The sequence below is a fragment of the Myxine glutinosa genome, chromosome 4 (genome assembly GCF_964187855.1).
Source record: "Myxine glutinosa chromosome 4, kmMyxGlut1.1, whole genome shotgun sequence".
Taxonomy (NCBI): domain Eukaryota; kingdom Metazoa; phylum Chordata; class Myxini; order Myxiniformes; family Myxinidae; genus Myxine; species Myxine glutinosa.
Genome location: NC_136264.1, coordinates 72873880 through 72889534, shown reverse-complemented (window position 1 = coordinate 72889534; position 15655 = coordinate 72873880). Strand labels below are relative to the sequence as shown.

Below are 15655 nucleotides of genomic sequence, written 5' to 3'. Positions count from 1 at the left end.
GTTGACTGAGATCCGGGTCGGGAAATTGACAAATTGTGTCAGTCCCAATGAGTCACAGAAGTCCTTTGCTGAGATGCCATGGCTGGTGAGAGAGGTATCCACACCCAGCCAGCTGGCATGATGACAGTTGAAGTCACCACATACGTATGAGGAAGACAGAGTTGGGATGAGTGGATAGACGTTGGTCCATGTTGTCAGATAGCGAAATGTAAATGGAGTTGTCACTGTTTGGAGGTCGGTACAAAACATATGAACAAAAGGTGGGAGCAGAAAGGAAGCTGTAGCCAGAGGTACTCCTGGGGGTGGATGGAGAGAGGGCAGTGCAAGGATAGTGAGGAAGAGAGTTTTTGATAAAGATAGCAACCCCACCACCAGTACGAGGCTCAGGTCTATCATACCAGAGGAGGGAGTAACCAGGAAGAGATATTAAGGAATCAGAGACATCTGGAAGGAGGAAAGTTTCTGTTAAGCAGATTACGTCTGGTTTGTCAGAAGCAACCTGCATGGAGAGATCCATCGGGTTTGAGCGAAGGCCCCGGATGTTTGAGGTCCATACTGTTAAGGAAGAGGGAAGGGGAGCATCGGGTGCAGGACAGGGGAAGGGAGGGGTAGGGTAAGATAAGGAAGAGGAGGAGGTAGGGAGAGCTCTTGATAGTGTCAGAGATTGCAGAAGAGTTTGGAGAAAGGGAAGGACGAGGAGGACAAAAGGTTTGATGGTGATGGGATTAGGCACAGTGAGGGGTTGTTTGAGGGGGGGGGGGGGGGCAGAGGAGGTTGGAGGTCAAGGTTGGAGGAGGTGGAGGTATGAGATAGAAGGGAGACATAGTGGGGAGGAGGGAGCTTTGAGGAGGAGGGGGGAGAATTGGAGAAAGTTGGTAGGGGGGGGGGAGATTTGAAGGGGAAGGGTTGGCGGGGAGTTTTGAAGGGGAGGCGAGAGGGCAGAGATTTGAAGGGGAGGGGCAAGGGGGGAGATTTGAAGGGGAGGGGTGAGGGGGAGAAGTGAAAGGGAGGGGTGAGGAAGGAGTGTAGGAGGGGAGGTGTGAGGGGGGAGTTTAGAATGTGGATGATTCATGAAAAATGAACATTTATTACAAACTGGATTTATTGTGATTTTCAAGTCAGAGATCTGTTTGAAAACGATAGAGGGGTGGAATGAAGGTGAGTTTTGAGAATGTAGGGAGGAAGAACTGTAAGAGATTGAATTTGGTTTTTTTAAAGTGGAATGAATTGAGGAAATTGAAAAGAGCCTTTTAAAATGGAAGAAAAACAGCGTGTTGTAAGAAACCACTGAATAAAACACTGCAGGGGAAAGTTTAAACATATTTAAATGATATTTAAAGAAAACTGTGAAAAACAATCTGGGAAAAGTCCCTAAGTGAGGACGTGGATTTGAGAAAGAAGGAGAAAGGGTTGAGTGAGTATGGAGGAAACTCGAGTTTGAAAAGCTGAAGAAGGAGATAAAGGGGGCGGAGCACAATGCGTGACAAGGGGGTGGGGCACAAGGCGAGACAAGGGGGCAGGGCACAAGATGAGACGAGGGCGCGAGAGAACAAGCACGTGTCCACGAGGAGAGAGAATTAATAAAGTTAAAAAAAAAAATTCTATTTAAAATGTTAGACAAAGGGTAAGATTGGGAGGAGTGGGAGGTAGGGGGAGAAAAGAAAATCAAAGAAACAAGCAAATACAGTGAGGGAAAAAACTTATATTCACAATATGCCGATGGGGGGAGGGAGCCTAGAGAGACTAGGCCGCGCATGAGGTGCGAACAAAAACGGCTAATTACACACAAGTTTGCAATAATTACAAAACCAAAACTAAATAGAAACACACAATAACACATACGCAATAAAATAACAAGTGGAAATTTGACAAAGACAAGAATGGGAAAATACTCAAACTTCGATGCCGTGGAGAGAACGAAGCAAGCTCAGTGGACCGGAAGCGGAAGAGAAACCTCTCTCCTCTTTTGCTGTTCATTCTTTCCCTCGATTGTTTTCTCCAAATCTGACCTAATTACCAATCTGTCAGTCCGTTGCCAGTTTACCTTCTGTCTGATTGTAATTATGAGTCAAATTATAATACGCAACTTTCAAAATGATGTAATCTGCCCTAGATTGCTCTGCAAGTATACGCCGAAACCCTTAGTAATGAAGCCCATCGGGGGCGACCTGGAAATACATCATGCCTGCCACATAAGGATTGTACCATGAAACGGCTCACAAAGTTTTTAAAGAAGCTGAAAACACTTAAAATGTAACCACGAGAAAGTGGTGTGCCTCTGCACAATGAAAGACGTGAAGAGCTTTCTCATCAACACGTCCAATAAATTTATATCTTGCAGTACGTACTGCTAAAGATCCTGATGATATGACCTAATGAAAGGCCCGCAAGTTTGTTTTTGGAGAACTTTCTGATCAACTCGTCCAAAATGCTGATACCTTGCAGCCCGTACTAGAAAAGCTCCAGACAATATAGGCCCGTGAAAGGCCCGAAAGTTCATAGACAGGTGCATTTTACCCAAATCTTCATGCTTCTTCACACCGATGGAAAGTTCATATTTGGGGCTTGTCCATGCACAGGGTAAGTTTGAAATGATTATTTTACTATTGATAATGTTTGTGAGGAGGGGGATTGGTGGGAGTGGGAGTTGTGTGGGCTGTGAGTGCCGTTATAAATATGCATATATTTGTTTGGTTACAGGGCAACAACATAAATTACAGCGCCTTCAGAAAGTAGTCACACCCCTTGACTTTTTCACATTTTGTTTTGTTACAGCCTGAATTTTAAATGGCGGATGAGATTGAGATTTTTGTCACTGATCTACACATAATATCAAAGTGGAATTTTTTAAATATAAATTTTTACAAAATTATTAACACTGAAAAGGTGAAATGTCTTTCGTCAATAAGTATTCAACCCCTTTGCTATGCCACTCCAAATTGAGCTCAGGTGCATCCAATATCCTTTGATCATCCTTGAGATGTCTCTACAACCTGATTAGAGTCCACCTGAGGCCAATTCAATTGATTGGACATGATTTAGAAAGAAACACACCTTTCTACGTAAATTAGTCCCACTGTAGACAGTGTATGTCAGAGCTGAGATAGAGCGTAGAACTCTGAGATAGAATTGTGAGTAGACAAAGATCTGGAGTAGGGTACAAAACAATTTCTAGTGTTGAAAGCTCCCAAGAGCACATTGATCTCCATCCTTAGGAAATTGAAATAATATGGAACTACCCTGACTCTTCCTAGAGCTGGCTGTCTGACCAAACTGAGCAACCGGGCAAGAAGGACCTCACCCATGGAGGTGACCAAGAATCCAATGACCACTCTGATAGAACTACAGAGTTCCTTGGCAGAGATGGGAGAACCTGACAGAGGACAAGAGTCTCTGCAACACTTCACAAATGGAGGCTCTATGGGGAGTGGCCAGATGGAAGCCACCCCTGAGAAAAAGGCACATGACAGCAAGTCTAGAGTTTGAAAAAAGGCATGTGAAAGACTCAGAGCATGAGGCAAAATTCTGGAGACTGATGAGATGAAAATTTAACAATTCGGCCTGGATGCAAAGCGCTACACCTAGCGGAAAGAAGCTCATCACCCATTTAACACCATCCCTTCCGTGAAGACAGACACCTCTCATCTAGGGATATTTCTTGTATTTACTATATTTCCACGAGTCACATTTGCATTCAGAAACAGAACATTATGGTTACCCATTTTGAAATTGCCACTCTGTCGTCGAAATACTGAAAAATATGTTTAAAAGATGGTTTGAATCACAGATTTTGTGCTATCAACGGCAGGTTAAACGTGCCCTGTGTGCAGAAGCAAGTCAGTGTAAACGCACACACACAGCGCATGCCTAGAATGCCTCATTTAGCATCCATACATCATTTGAGTCACCTATTGGATTTGAAGGGGACTCAGCATGACCGTCAACTTTTAAGGAAAATATTTTCTCTCAACGTGCTGCTGATTATCTTGAGGTTGAGCATTTTTGTCGATAAGAACAAATGGTACCAGCTAGAACGTCACTCGGTAGAGCGCATACCTCCTCCAGGCTGAACAGTTTGTTTTGTATCCCACTGATAGGCCGGATCTGGATTCGGACCTGAACCAAAATCTAATAGGCGTGTTCTTGTCACCTAACCAACTCATCCACCAAGTTTTGTCATAATCCGTCCACATCTTTTTGAAATGTCCTGCTATACAGTGCCCTCCATAGGTATTGGAACAGTGAAGTCAAGTTTGTTATTATTGCTTCATTCTCAGGAAATGTGGTTTTGAGATCAAAAGATTTCTTGGTATTTCTATACCTATATGTTTTACCAGAAAAATGATAAGCAATGTGATACAAGTGAACAACCAAAAGTTCATAACTTGCGTGTCATTTAAAGAGCTGATGGCTCCAGAGGTAGAATCTTAGAACCCAAATGAATACTGCTTTGAGATATTTGAAGCCTTCAGATGGTTAAAGGCAGATTTGATGGATTTTTTTTAAATCTCAACTGTTAACATGGTTAGCCATCATTATTAACTTAATGTTTATTATCGAAGAAAATGTTCTCAAAAGTATTTCCTTTTTTCAGGCCATTTCACCACTCATGCAATTCATCGAATCGAATCTTGCGGTTCTGCACAGACTGCTGTCACAAGAACATTTTAAAAGGCAAGATGAGCATCGTAATGCACTCACATCATCTCCCAATGGTTTCTCGTGTTATTACTCGAATGATAGATTACCTTATCATTGCAACACTGCAGTTTAACTTTATTCCACGTTGACAATGTCTTGCATCAGGTCAGGTCTTAAGCTTAAAATTCAACTTTATTTGTGTTTAAATGTACCAATTAAAACAATTACAATGTTATATTTCAAAGTCCTCTGTTATTTCAAACTGTCCAGCGTTCATCCATGGCACATCAATGGGTTGCACTCAGCCTGAAGCAACAAAACGAAAAACCGTCGGCCCAAGAGGCTCTCCATTCCTCTGGCTCTTCTCCTGCGGACACGTGTCAAGTTAGAAGAACTCACTCTTGATTCTGCTAAAACTTGAGCAAGAACCTCTAGCACAAGAATAAGCAGTTCCAGTAGAATAGTAGAAGAAACAGATTAAACACAAAGAGCATCAAAGAGTTCAAGAAGCAGAGGATGATGCAACACCATCCATTTCAGAGTCCAATAACTCCAAACTCAAAAACTTAGAAATTCTAAACTCACATAGTGAATAAATAATCCACAAATCTCCAACAAGCTCCAAAATGCCACCTGCAACAGAAGCACTGACAGACAAATCCACCTCAATAATTGGAGTTGATCTTGGACCCAAGGTAACAGTCATGTCAAATGAGATTACCTGACAAGTTTCCACCTACACATCTACTATAAATGGATGAGTGTGTGTGTGTGCGTGTGTGTGTGTGGCATAGTTTTTGTGTCTATTAATTACATACATCTATTAATTAATTACGTACTATGGAAATGTACCTTTTAACCCTTTAGGCTGCTGAGACCCCTTCGACCTTTGAAGACCCCAAAGGCCCCTAAAGACAAAGAGGATTTAAAGTCCCAAAGGATCCAAAAGTCCCCGAGGACCAAAAAGACCCAGATGATCTAAAAGACCCTGAAGGCCCCTAAGCACCCAGACAACCCAAAAGACTCCAAGGACCCAAAAGACTCAGACGACCCAAAAATACCCCAAAGGCCAAAAGACCCAGATGGCCCAAAAGACCCAGAGGCCCAAAAAGACTTCTCGAGGTCCCAAAAGATGCAGATGACCCAAAAGACCCCAAAGGCCCCTAAACACCCAGAGGACCCAAAAGACTCAGATGACCCAAAATACCTCGAAGACTAAAAAGACCCAGATGACCCAAAATACCCAGATGACCCAAAAGACCCAGGGGACCCAAAATACCCCCCAGAGTCCGGCAGGCAGGTATGCTACAAGGCCGTGAAGGCCAATGGAAATTTGGTACAACTGACCAACAAGCCCACTAGTAACAAAAAGGTGTGTGTGTGTGTGTGTGTGTGTGTGTACTCGTAACCACCTATTGTTTCTTTTTTCAGACCCACTTTTCCGTCCAGTGACGTGTGTGTTTTCCCAGCTGTCTTTGTCCCCCCCTCACCTGAATCAATGTGTTTTTAAAGATAAATTGTACACAGTATAATCACCCCACTCAGGTAAATGGATTACAAACTGACTTTCTCGGTTGTATTTGCATGTTTTGGCAGGGTCCTTTTTGAACTCTGGTCCATCACCCTAAGGGTCCTTAGATCTTGCATGTCAGAAGAGCTGGTCGGCAATCCTGATTGCTGTGCACATTGCTTGAACGTATGTTTGTCCCTATTTTACAACACATTTCATATCTAAATAGCTCCCTTTCTTTTGTATGTATAAGTAAATTTTACACACAGCCACATCATTTTTTATGTCATTAGAAAACAGTATGATTTCTCAAATGTGCGATAGGAAAAGTTGGGTCATTGCCAAACATTGAGAAGAAAAGGTAATTCGTGTTTTCTGGAAACTGTCAAAAGAACTTGGGAAATGCATTCATTTGCTTTATAATAACAATAAGTACTCAGGTTGGCTATATTGCATAAATCTCACAGTACAGTATTTGTTTGTACTGTTGCGGAAATGATTTATTAAGGATTAAATAATCACTAATATTGCGCCAATAATTTATTGTCAATAATATGGTGCCAAATTACGTATTTGTTTCGTAAAACTTAATGCACTCCATGTGAATAGACATGCGTTGCGTATTTTATAGATAGACGTCTGCTTCACCTATTGTTTCTTTTTCAGACCCACGTTTCCGTCCAGTGACGTGTGTGTTTTCCCAGCTGTCTTTGTCCCCCCTCACCTGAGTCAATAACCCTTGCCGGCAATAACTCTTGCCGGCATGCCGGTCATAACCGCCTCAAACCGGTCCCAAAGATTAGCACTGTTCCTAGGGAAAACAATGGATCACAATGCATTAACACGAGATTACGATTCTGCCCCAATGATAACTCCACCAATCAGTGGGACGTAACGATGGGATCAGAAAGTACTGACGCCCCCAAATTAAACAACCAATTGGGGGTGATCAAAACAATTCAGAAGCAACCAACCATAGGCGAGGCTACGTGCTGCGAGCCAGGCCATAAAAGATATCATCCGCTTTCCGCTTCCGGTCCGGTCTGGAGAGGACGCTGGCGTTACTTGTTCGCCGCTTCTCCGACTGGGTCATTGTACATAGTCTGCTTTTCTGGTGGTCGTGGTGGCTTTTTGGCCGTTGGGTCTGCTCGCTGCTCGGTCCCGGCTCTACTCCTGACTTTGCCTGCCCGGCTCTTCCACTGTTGCCTCAGGCCCGCTCCCGGACTGTCCTGCGCCTTGTCTGCCGCTCCGGCCTTTACTGTCTTGCTCGCCGCTTCTGGCAAGCCGCTTCCACTGGCAAGGCCTACTCGTCCTCCTCGACCTTGGCCTTGTCCTCGTCCCCTTCGCTCCTGCCTGACATGGCTCTAAGGTACTCCGCTGCAAGGCTACTTCTGCTCAACACTTACTCTACCCCATCATGCATCTCTGCAATCAAATACCACGGACTCCTGCGACGACCCAGATATATTCATAGAGGCTCTGGTCGTAAGTTTGTTTACTTACAAACAGGTCACTTCATTCCCATACTCTGGTCGGCTCAGCGCACTCCCACTCATTGTCCCAGCGCACCTGGTCACAGCAACGCACACGATCGCACCTCCTGTCTGCAAACCCTGGCTAAATCACCTGAGTTCATCCCCACCGTACAAACAAACATGAAGCTCACTCTGTTCAATACCCGGTCCCTCAACAACAAAAGCCTCATCCTGAACGACTACATTCTGGATAATAAGCTAGACTTTCTCTGTCTCACTGAAACCTGGCAACAACCTCTGGACTACTTCTCACTCAACCTCACTACACCCAATGGATATTCATACATCAATAAACCACGCTCGGAGGGCCGAGGTTGTGGAATTGCCGTAATACACCGACAGGACATCAAGACCAGCCTCATCTCCATCTCATCTGCTCCATCATTTGAACACCTGGCTTTTAAACTCTCTGGTCACACGCAGTCAGTCATGGCCGTCGTCTACCGCCCTCCCAAACCACACCCATCATTCCTGTCTGACTTCTCCTACTTTCTGACCCAGCTCTGTTCCCTCTCCCCCTCAATCCTCCTCCTCAGTGATTTCAATATCCACATGGACTCCACTGACTCCACAATAACCACTGACTTCACTGATTTACTCACCTGCTTTAACCTCACTCAACATGTCAACTTTCCTACCCATAACCGTGGGCACATTCTGGACCTTGTCTGCTCTATTGGATTAATTTTGCACCATCTCTCTGGCTCCGACCTCACCCTTTCTGACCACTTAGCCATCACTATGACCATCAACATCCCCACCCCAACACCAAGGCATTATCGCACTATCAACTTCTGTAAGCTAAACGCTCTTTCACCTACCTCATTCTCATCCACCCTCTCTGAAAAAATGTCCACTTCTCCCTTCGTTGACCTCCACACCCCTTCTGACCTCACTGACTACTACAACCACACTCTCTCCTCCTGCCTTGACCAGCTTGCACCTATAAAAACCAAAACAGTTTCTTTCACCCATTCTGCTCCCTGGTTTACCCCTGAACTCCGCCTGATGAAAACCCGTGCTCGCCAACTTGAAAGACTCCGCAATAAAACAGGTCTCACAATTCACTCCCAAGCCTACAAGGACCACCTACAGCACTACAAAGATGCCCTCTCCCACGCCCGTTCCGCCTACTACTCTCAAATTATCCACTCTGGCTCTGGAAACCCAAAAGCACTCTTCTCTACAATAAACAAACTCCTCAGCCCCCTGAACACCACCACCCAGTCATTCACAGTAGAAAACTGCATCTCCTTCCTTTCATTCTTCCAAAGCAAAATTGACAACATCTACAACAGCTTAACCACCACCGCACCCGCTCCCCCTCAAACCACCTGCCCCCCCTTATCCTGCCAACCCCTGTCTCAGTTCTCCCCAGTCTCCCCTACTGACCTCTCTGAACTCCTCATAGGAATGAAAACTGCCACCTGCACTCTTGACCCCATCCCCTCCAGCTTTGTCAAGGCCTCCCTTCCTGCTCTCTCTCCACTTATCACTGCAACAATAAACTCCTCCCTGTCTACAGGCATCGTCCCACCATCCCTCAAAATTGCTGCTGTTACCCCCATTCTGAAAAAACCTGGACTAAACCCTGACACCCTAAACAACTTCAGACCCATCTCCAACCTACCCTTTCTGTCAAAAGTTTTGGAACGCGCTGTAGCCACTCAACTCAAACATCACCTCTCTGCCAATAACCTGTATGAAACATTCCAATCCGGTTCCGCTCCAACCACAGTACTGAAACTGCTCTCCTCAAAATCACCAACAACCTTCTCCTCTCCTCTGATGGAGGCAACCTCAACATTCTCATCCTCCTCGACCTCAGCGCCGCCTTTGACACCATCAATCACACCATCCTCCTCACCCGACTTGAAACCACCTTTAACATTACCGGCACTGCCCTCTCTTGGATCAAATCATACCTCTCTGACAGACGCCAGTTCATCTCCATCAATAACTGCAAATCCTCCACTGCTCCCCTCCCCCAAGGTGTCCCCCCAGTTTCAGTTCTTGGCCCCCTCCTCTTCATCCTGTACCTGTCCCCCCTTGGTCACTTAATCCGCCGTCATGGTCTCCAATTCCACTGCTTCGCCGATGACATCCAGCTTTTCATCTCCACCAAGTCCATCTCCACCGCCACCAACTCTATCCTGACAAACTGCATCACTGAAATAAAATCCTGGCTTCCAATCAACTTCCTCAAACTTAACTATGATAAATCTGAAATAATCATCATTGGCCAAAAAACGCTCACCAAATCCACCCATAACTTTGCCCTCAACATCGACGGTTTCCCAGTATCCACCTCCCCTCACATCCGGAATCTTGGCATCATCTTTGACCAAACCCTCTCCTTCGACAAATACACTAAACAGATCACAAAGACAGCCTTCTTTCACCTGAAAAACATCACCCGTCTCCGTCCATCCCTCTCCTCCACGGCTGCAGAAACCCTCATCCACGCCTTCATCACCTCCCATCTGGACTACTGCAACAGCCTCCTCTATGGTTCACCCTCAATAATCACCAATAAACTCCAATACATTCAGAACTCCGCTGCCCGTCTACTCACCCATTCCCGGACCCGTGACCACATCACCCCCGTCCTTTATAAGCTTCACTGGCTCCCTATCCCCCAGAGAATCCAGTACAAAATCCTCCTCTTGACCTACAAAGCCCTCCATAACCTGGCCCCATCCTACCTGGCTGACCTCCTCTCCAGACACACTCCCACCCGCAACCTCCGCTCTGCTGGTACCAACCTCCTGACCCCCCCCCCCCCCCCATCCGGACCAAATTCAGATCCTGAGGGGACAGGGCCTTCTCCATCGCTGCTCCCACCCTCTGGAACTCACTACCTCACACCATCAGAGACTCCTCCTCACTCACCACATTCAAAACATCACTCAAGACCCACCTGTTCAACACTGCATTCAACATTTAACCCACAGCATTTAACCCCTGACTATCTCTTCTCCTTCTCCTTCCTTTTGCTTTGATTATTTACCTATTGATCTTTGTCTTTTTGCACTTGTTTTTTTGTACTCTGTCAAAGCGCCTTTGGGCTTCTTGAAAAGCACTATAAAAAATAAATGTATTATTATTATTATTATTAAAAGAGCGGGCATTTCATCATTGGTGGCTGCCTCATTATTGTTATTTCACTGGAACTACTGGTTGCACTAAATTCGATGCTGATTTCAGCACTAGAGTTCTGTGTGTGCCGTGCTTTTCTGGAACAACCTGGCATGGGCATTCTGGGCACACTGCCGTGCTGTTCCAGATGGACCTGACGCGGGTGTGCTGGGAGGGCAGTGTAAACATCAGTGCACTGGGGGATCATTGGCGTGAACCTCATGGCCATTGGTGGTTGGTACCTGACGACTGAGCATTAACACTAAAGAGCTGGGGGTGCCATCCACCATGGTCTTGGGGGAACCTCCATGCCTTCCTTGAGCTGCGGGCCTTCAACCATATGCAAACCTCCAGAGCAGGGCTCCCAAACCCAGGGTCGTGACCCGAACTTTAAAATAAACCCTCAACTTCCGGTTTTTGAGGGAGGACTCTCACGCAGAAAACGTTTTCTCTGACAATTTTTATGGTAGGTGCAGCCAAGCTCCAGTTATCACTTGTTCCAAATGCAAAAACGAGTTTCGGCCACATACAAGTTTTCCCTTGCCCACCCTGGGAGAAGTGATGTGCCAGTTATCACTCGTTCTCAGTGTAAAAACGAGTTCGGCCACATACAAGATTGACCATCCTGACAGACACCATGTGCCAGTTATTACTCGTTCGAAGTGCAAAAATGAGTTTTACCGCATACATATTTGCCCTTGACCGTTCTGAAACTCCGTCTCAGTGCAACATGCCAGTTATCATTTGTTCTCATTGTAAAAATGAGTTTCAGCCAAATATGAGATTGTCCGTCCAGGGAGACACCACATACCAGTTATCACTCGTTCCAAAAGTGTAAACAAGTTTCGGCCACATACAAGTTTGCCCGTCCTGGGAGATGCTATGTGCCAGTTATTCGATCTAGTTGAAAAAAACGAGTTTTCTGCCACATAAAAGTTTGCCCTTGACCATACTGGACAACACAACTTGCCAGTTATCACTTATTACAATTGCAAAATCGAGTTTCGACCACATACGAGTTTGCCCTTTGCCCGTTCTGGAAGACGAAAGGTGCCAGTTATCAATCGCTCTCTGTGCAAAAACGAATTTTGGCCACCTTCGAGTTTGCCCATCCTGGGAGACACCATGTGCCAGTTATTACTCGTTCTCAGTGCAAACCCAGTTTCAGACATGTGAGTTTGCCCCACCTGACAGATGCCATGTGCCAGTTATCACTTGTTCTAATTGCAAAAACGAGTTTCATCCACATATGAGTTTGTCCGTCCAGGGAGACACCACGTGCCAGTTATAACTCGTTCTCAGTGTAAAAACGAGTTTCGGCACATACTCGTATATATGTTTGCCCAACTATGGAGACACAATGTGCCAGTTATCACTTATTCCAAGTGTGTAAACGAGTTTCGGCCACATACACGCCTGCCCGTCCTGGGAGATGCTAGGTGCCAGTTATTCGTTCTGGTTGCAAAAACGAGTTTTGGCCACATGAAAATCTGCCATTGACCATCCTGGACGACACAACTTACCAGTTATCACTCATTCCAAGTGCAAAAACGAGTTTCGGCCACATATTAGTTTGTCCGTCCAGGGAGACACCACGTGCCAGTTATCACTCGTTCCAAGTGTGTAAACGACTTACGGCCACATACAAGTTTGCCCATCCTGGGAGATGCTATGTGTTGTAAAAACCAGAGTTACAACATTGTCTCAGATTTGTGAGTTTAATTCTGAATCGATCTCTAGCAATACCTGTAAGAAAACCAACAAGCAAAATATCAATATTCAGCATTCATAGGAATCAGTAATGGATTTGCAACTAGCACAAGCAAGCCTGGAACAAAGGAGTAATACGCACCGTCTAAGTATGCACAACATTACACACAATAAATGTCACAGGAATGATCGTAGCGCTGTCTGTCTGAGTTCTTATAACTGCTGCGCAGTGGACAGAAGCCTCATAACACCTGGGTTCAAACTTAGACACAATTTAATTTCATTCTCCCCGGCGTTAAAACTACACTACCCCTAGTGGCAAAGAACAAGCTAGCAAGCTATAGCAGCATAGAAACATCAGTTAGCAGCAGTCCATGTCAGTCCCAGCCGTAACGATCATGGCGGCGAATTTCTCTTCCGGCACGCGTCCGATAGGCGTCAGGAGCTTCAACCACGAGACCGAATTCCCCCGCGTCGGAATAACTGCCTAACTCGGTGACGGTGGTGGCTCCACAAAGCCATCTGGATAGGGCGCGTGTGGTGGTGGGGTTGACGGTGGATCCTCTATCATCGGATTAACCGGGCCGAAGTCCGGCCCAACAGCATCCCTGCATGGGGCAAGATGGTGCACCGAGACTGTAGACTCACGTACATTTGGCAGCAGCACTCGAGCGTGCTCAGGGTTGGCTTGGAGGATACGAACCTTGTCAACGAGGGGGTCATATTTACTTGAGTGAACCGCACGTTTGAGGAAAGCCGGTCCGGGTTCAGCAAGCCAGCCCGGCAAAGGACAGATGCCGCCAGAACGACGCGAAAAACGAAACATACGGTCATGGGGAGTTTGATTCGTAGCGGTGCACAATAAAGTCCTGATCGAGCTTAGTTCCCCGGGTACCACCCAGGTCCATCGGTCCAGTCCTAGTCCGCAGGACTTAAGGCTCAGAGTAATGGCTTTCCATATAATGCCATTAAATCGTTCCACCTGTCCGTTCGCCTGTGGCCTATACGGTGTAGTATAGCTAGAGCAAGGAGCTGGAGCAAGAAGGTTCTCACATCCTGGGGCAAGAACACGGCTCCACGATCGGTGTGCACATAGGCCGGATTCCCAAACATAGAAAACAAGTCCTGCAGACACCGGATAACCGTGGTAGCGGACATATCGCCCCACGGGAAAGCAAAAGGGAATTTGGAGAACTCATCAACGATCGTGAGAAGATAACGAGAACTACCCGAAGCCGGTATTCCCGGTCAAGGCGGTAGACACAAAGGCAGCAGCGGTCCTTTGAAGTCCATTGCCAATCGCTCCCACGGCCGGGTAGCCTGGACCAGCGTACCCATCCGAGGGTTGTATAAGCGAGGTTTGAGTTCAGCACAAACGGAACAAGTGCGACATAGCTGACGAATGTCCTCAATGGAGTAGGCCAAATTGCGACTGCGCACATAATGAGCTAAACGCGTCACGCCGGGACGGCACAATGTGTCATGAAGAATGCGCAAGTCCTCAAAGGAGGTGAGAATTGCACACACCGCTGGCTGTGATAATGCATCCGCTGCAAGATTGTCCCATCCAGGGCGATATCTGATAATGTAACAAAAATCGGCAAACTCAATCCTCCAGTGAGTGATTTTCTCATTCTTAATGCGCTGAGCATGGCGCGTGTCGTACATAAAAGCATGGAAAGCGGCCTCAGCGGCGTGACTCATGGGGAACTCTTTGCAATTCACAAGTGGACGAAGCTTCTCAGAAAAATTTTGAACCCACTTTGAATAATGAGCAAAAAGCCTGAGAGCATGCTTCAAAGAAGCACGATCACGTGGCGGGGCCATGTCGAGCAAGGGTTGCAGTCGCTCCTTGTCTGGGGTGATAGTGCCTTGGGTCACAGTGTACCCCAAGAGATCTATCGTTCGAGTGGAATAGTGACATTTAGCCTCGTTCATAGTCAGGTGGTACTTGTGCGCAACCTCGAGGAAGCGCTTCGGATTAGTACCATGATGAGCTTGATCGTACCCACAAACCGTGAGATTATCCAAGTAAACAAAGACATTGGTTAAGCTCTCCTTAGCAATGATGTCATCCATGGCCCTTTGGAAGCAGGAACCCCATTTGTGACCCCAAAAGGCAGCCGGGTGAACTGGTACAACCTCTGTCCGGATTCAAACCCGGTGTAGATGCGATCTGCATCAGAGATTGGAATCTGATGATACGCGCTGCGGAGATCTAAAGTACTATATACCGAATACTGTGCCACCTGTCGGACCAGAGAATCCAATCCCGGGATTGGGTAGGCATCCAATTGGGTAAACCCATTAATCGTCTGCGAATAGTCGATTACCATGCGTTTGCGGTGAGTGTCGGTCTGAACCACCAAAACTTGGGCTCTCCAAGGCGATCGACTAGGTTCGATTATGCCCTCCTTTAATAGCCGTGCAGTCTCCTCAGCAATGAATTGCGTGTCCGCCCGTGAATAGCGTCGCAATTTAACGGCAACCGGTGTACAGTCAGGAATCACATTGGGAAACAGCGACAGTGGTTGAATTTCCATCCCTGCAAGAGCACACACAGCAAGAGTTTCATCCCCACCAAATTCCATTTCCAAACGACCATGCCGACGGAGAAAATCGTGTCCTTGCAACACTTCTGCACATAACGCTGGTAAGACCATTAAGTGTACATCTGGAAACATTCGGCCATTAATCACAAGCTTCAGCCGGCATTCCCCTCGAGTGCGTAGCCATAGCCCTTGGGAAGCCATAAAAATTTGGTGTGTTGCCCCGAGAATTGGCCAGCTATGCTTCTGAACAAGTTGTAAATCGACATAGCTATCAGTAGAACCCGTGTCGATTAAGGCGTTCGCGTTCTGCCCCTCAATCATGATTGGATTAACAGCATTGGACAGTCCAGGTGGCCTGGTATTCGTCGAGTCATCCAGAGGGGGCGCTCGAGCCACGCACGTGGACCCGACGTCAGCTAGCGTCGATCGTGAAGCCGAACGTGCCACAGGCGATGAAAGGATCCCAGTCAAGGGCGTTCGAGCCGAGCGCGGCGCCGATTGTCTCGCCGGCGAGTTGATCCCAGTCAAGGTCGCATGAGCTGCGTGGGGTCCACGCGGGGGGGGGGGGG

At 46.6% G+C, this 15655-nt stretch overlaps 1 protein-coding gene across 4 annotated transcripts in view; it reads left to right on the top strand.

The window, feature by feature from the left end:
- The window catches only part of LOC137424766 (BAI1-associated protein 3), a 180441-nt gene that overhangs the window by 105625 nt on the left and 59161 nt on the right, over positions 1-15655 (top strand). For all 4 annotated transcript variants that reach the window (XR_013623070.1, XM_078775902.1, XM_078775904.1 and 1 more), the window contains exons 24-25: positions 4595-4674; positions 6238-6337. Coding sequence is in view for 3 of the 4 variants with exons in the window: in XM_078775902.1 (XP_078632028.1) it covers positions 4595-4674; positions 6238-6337 (180 nt within the window). In the remaining variant the exon portion in view is untranslated. The remainder of the gene's footprint in view (positions 1-4594; positions 4675-6237; positions 6338-15655) is intronic.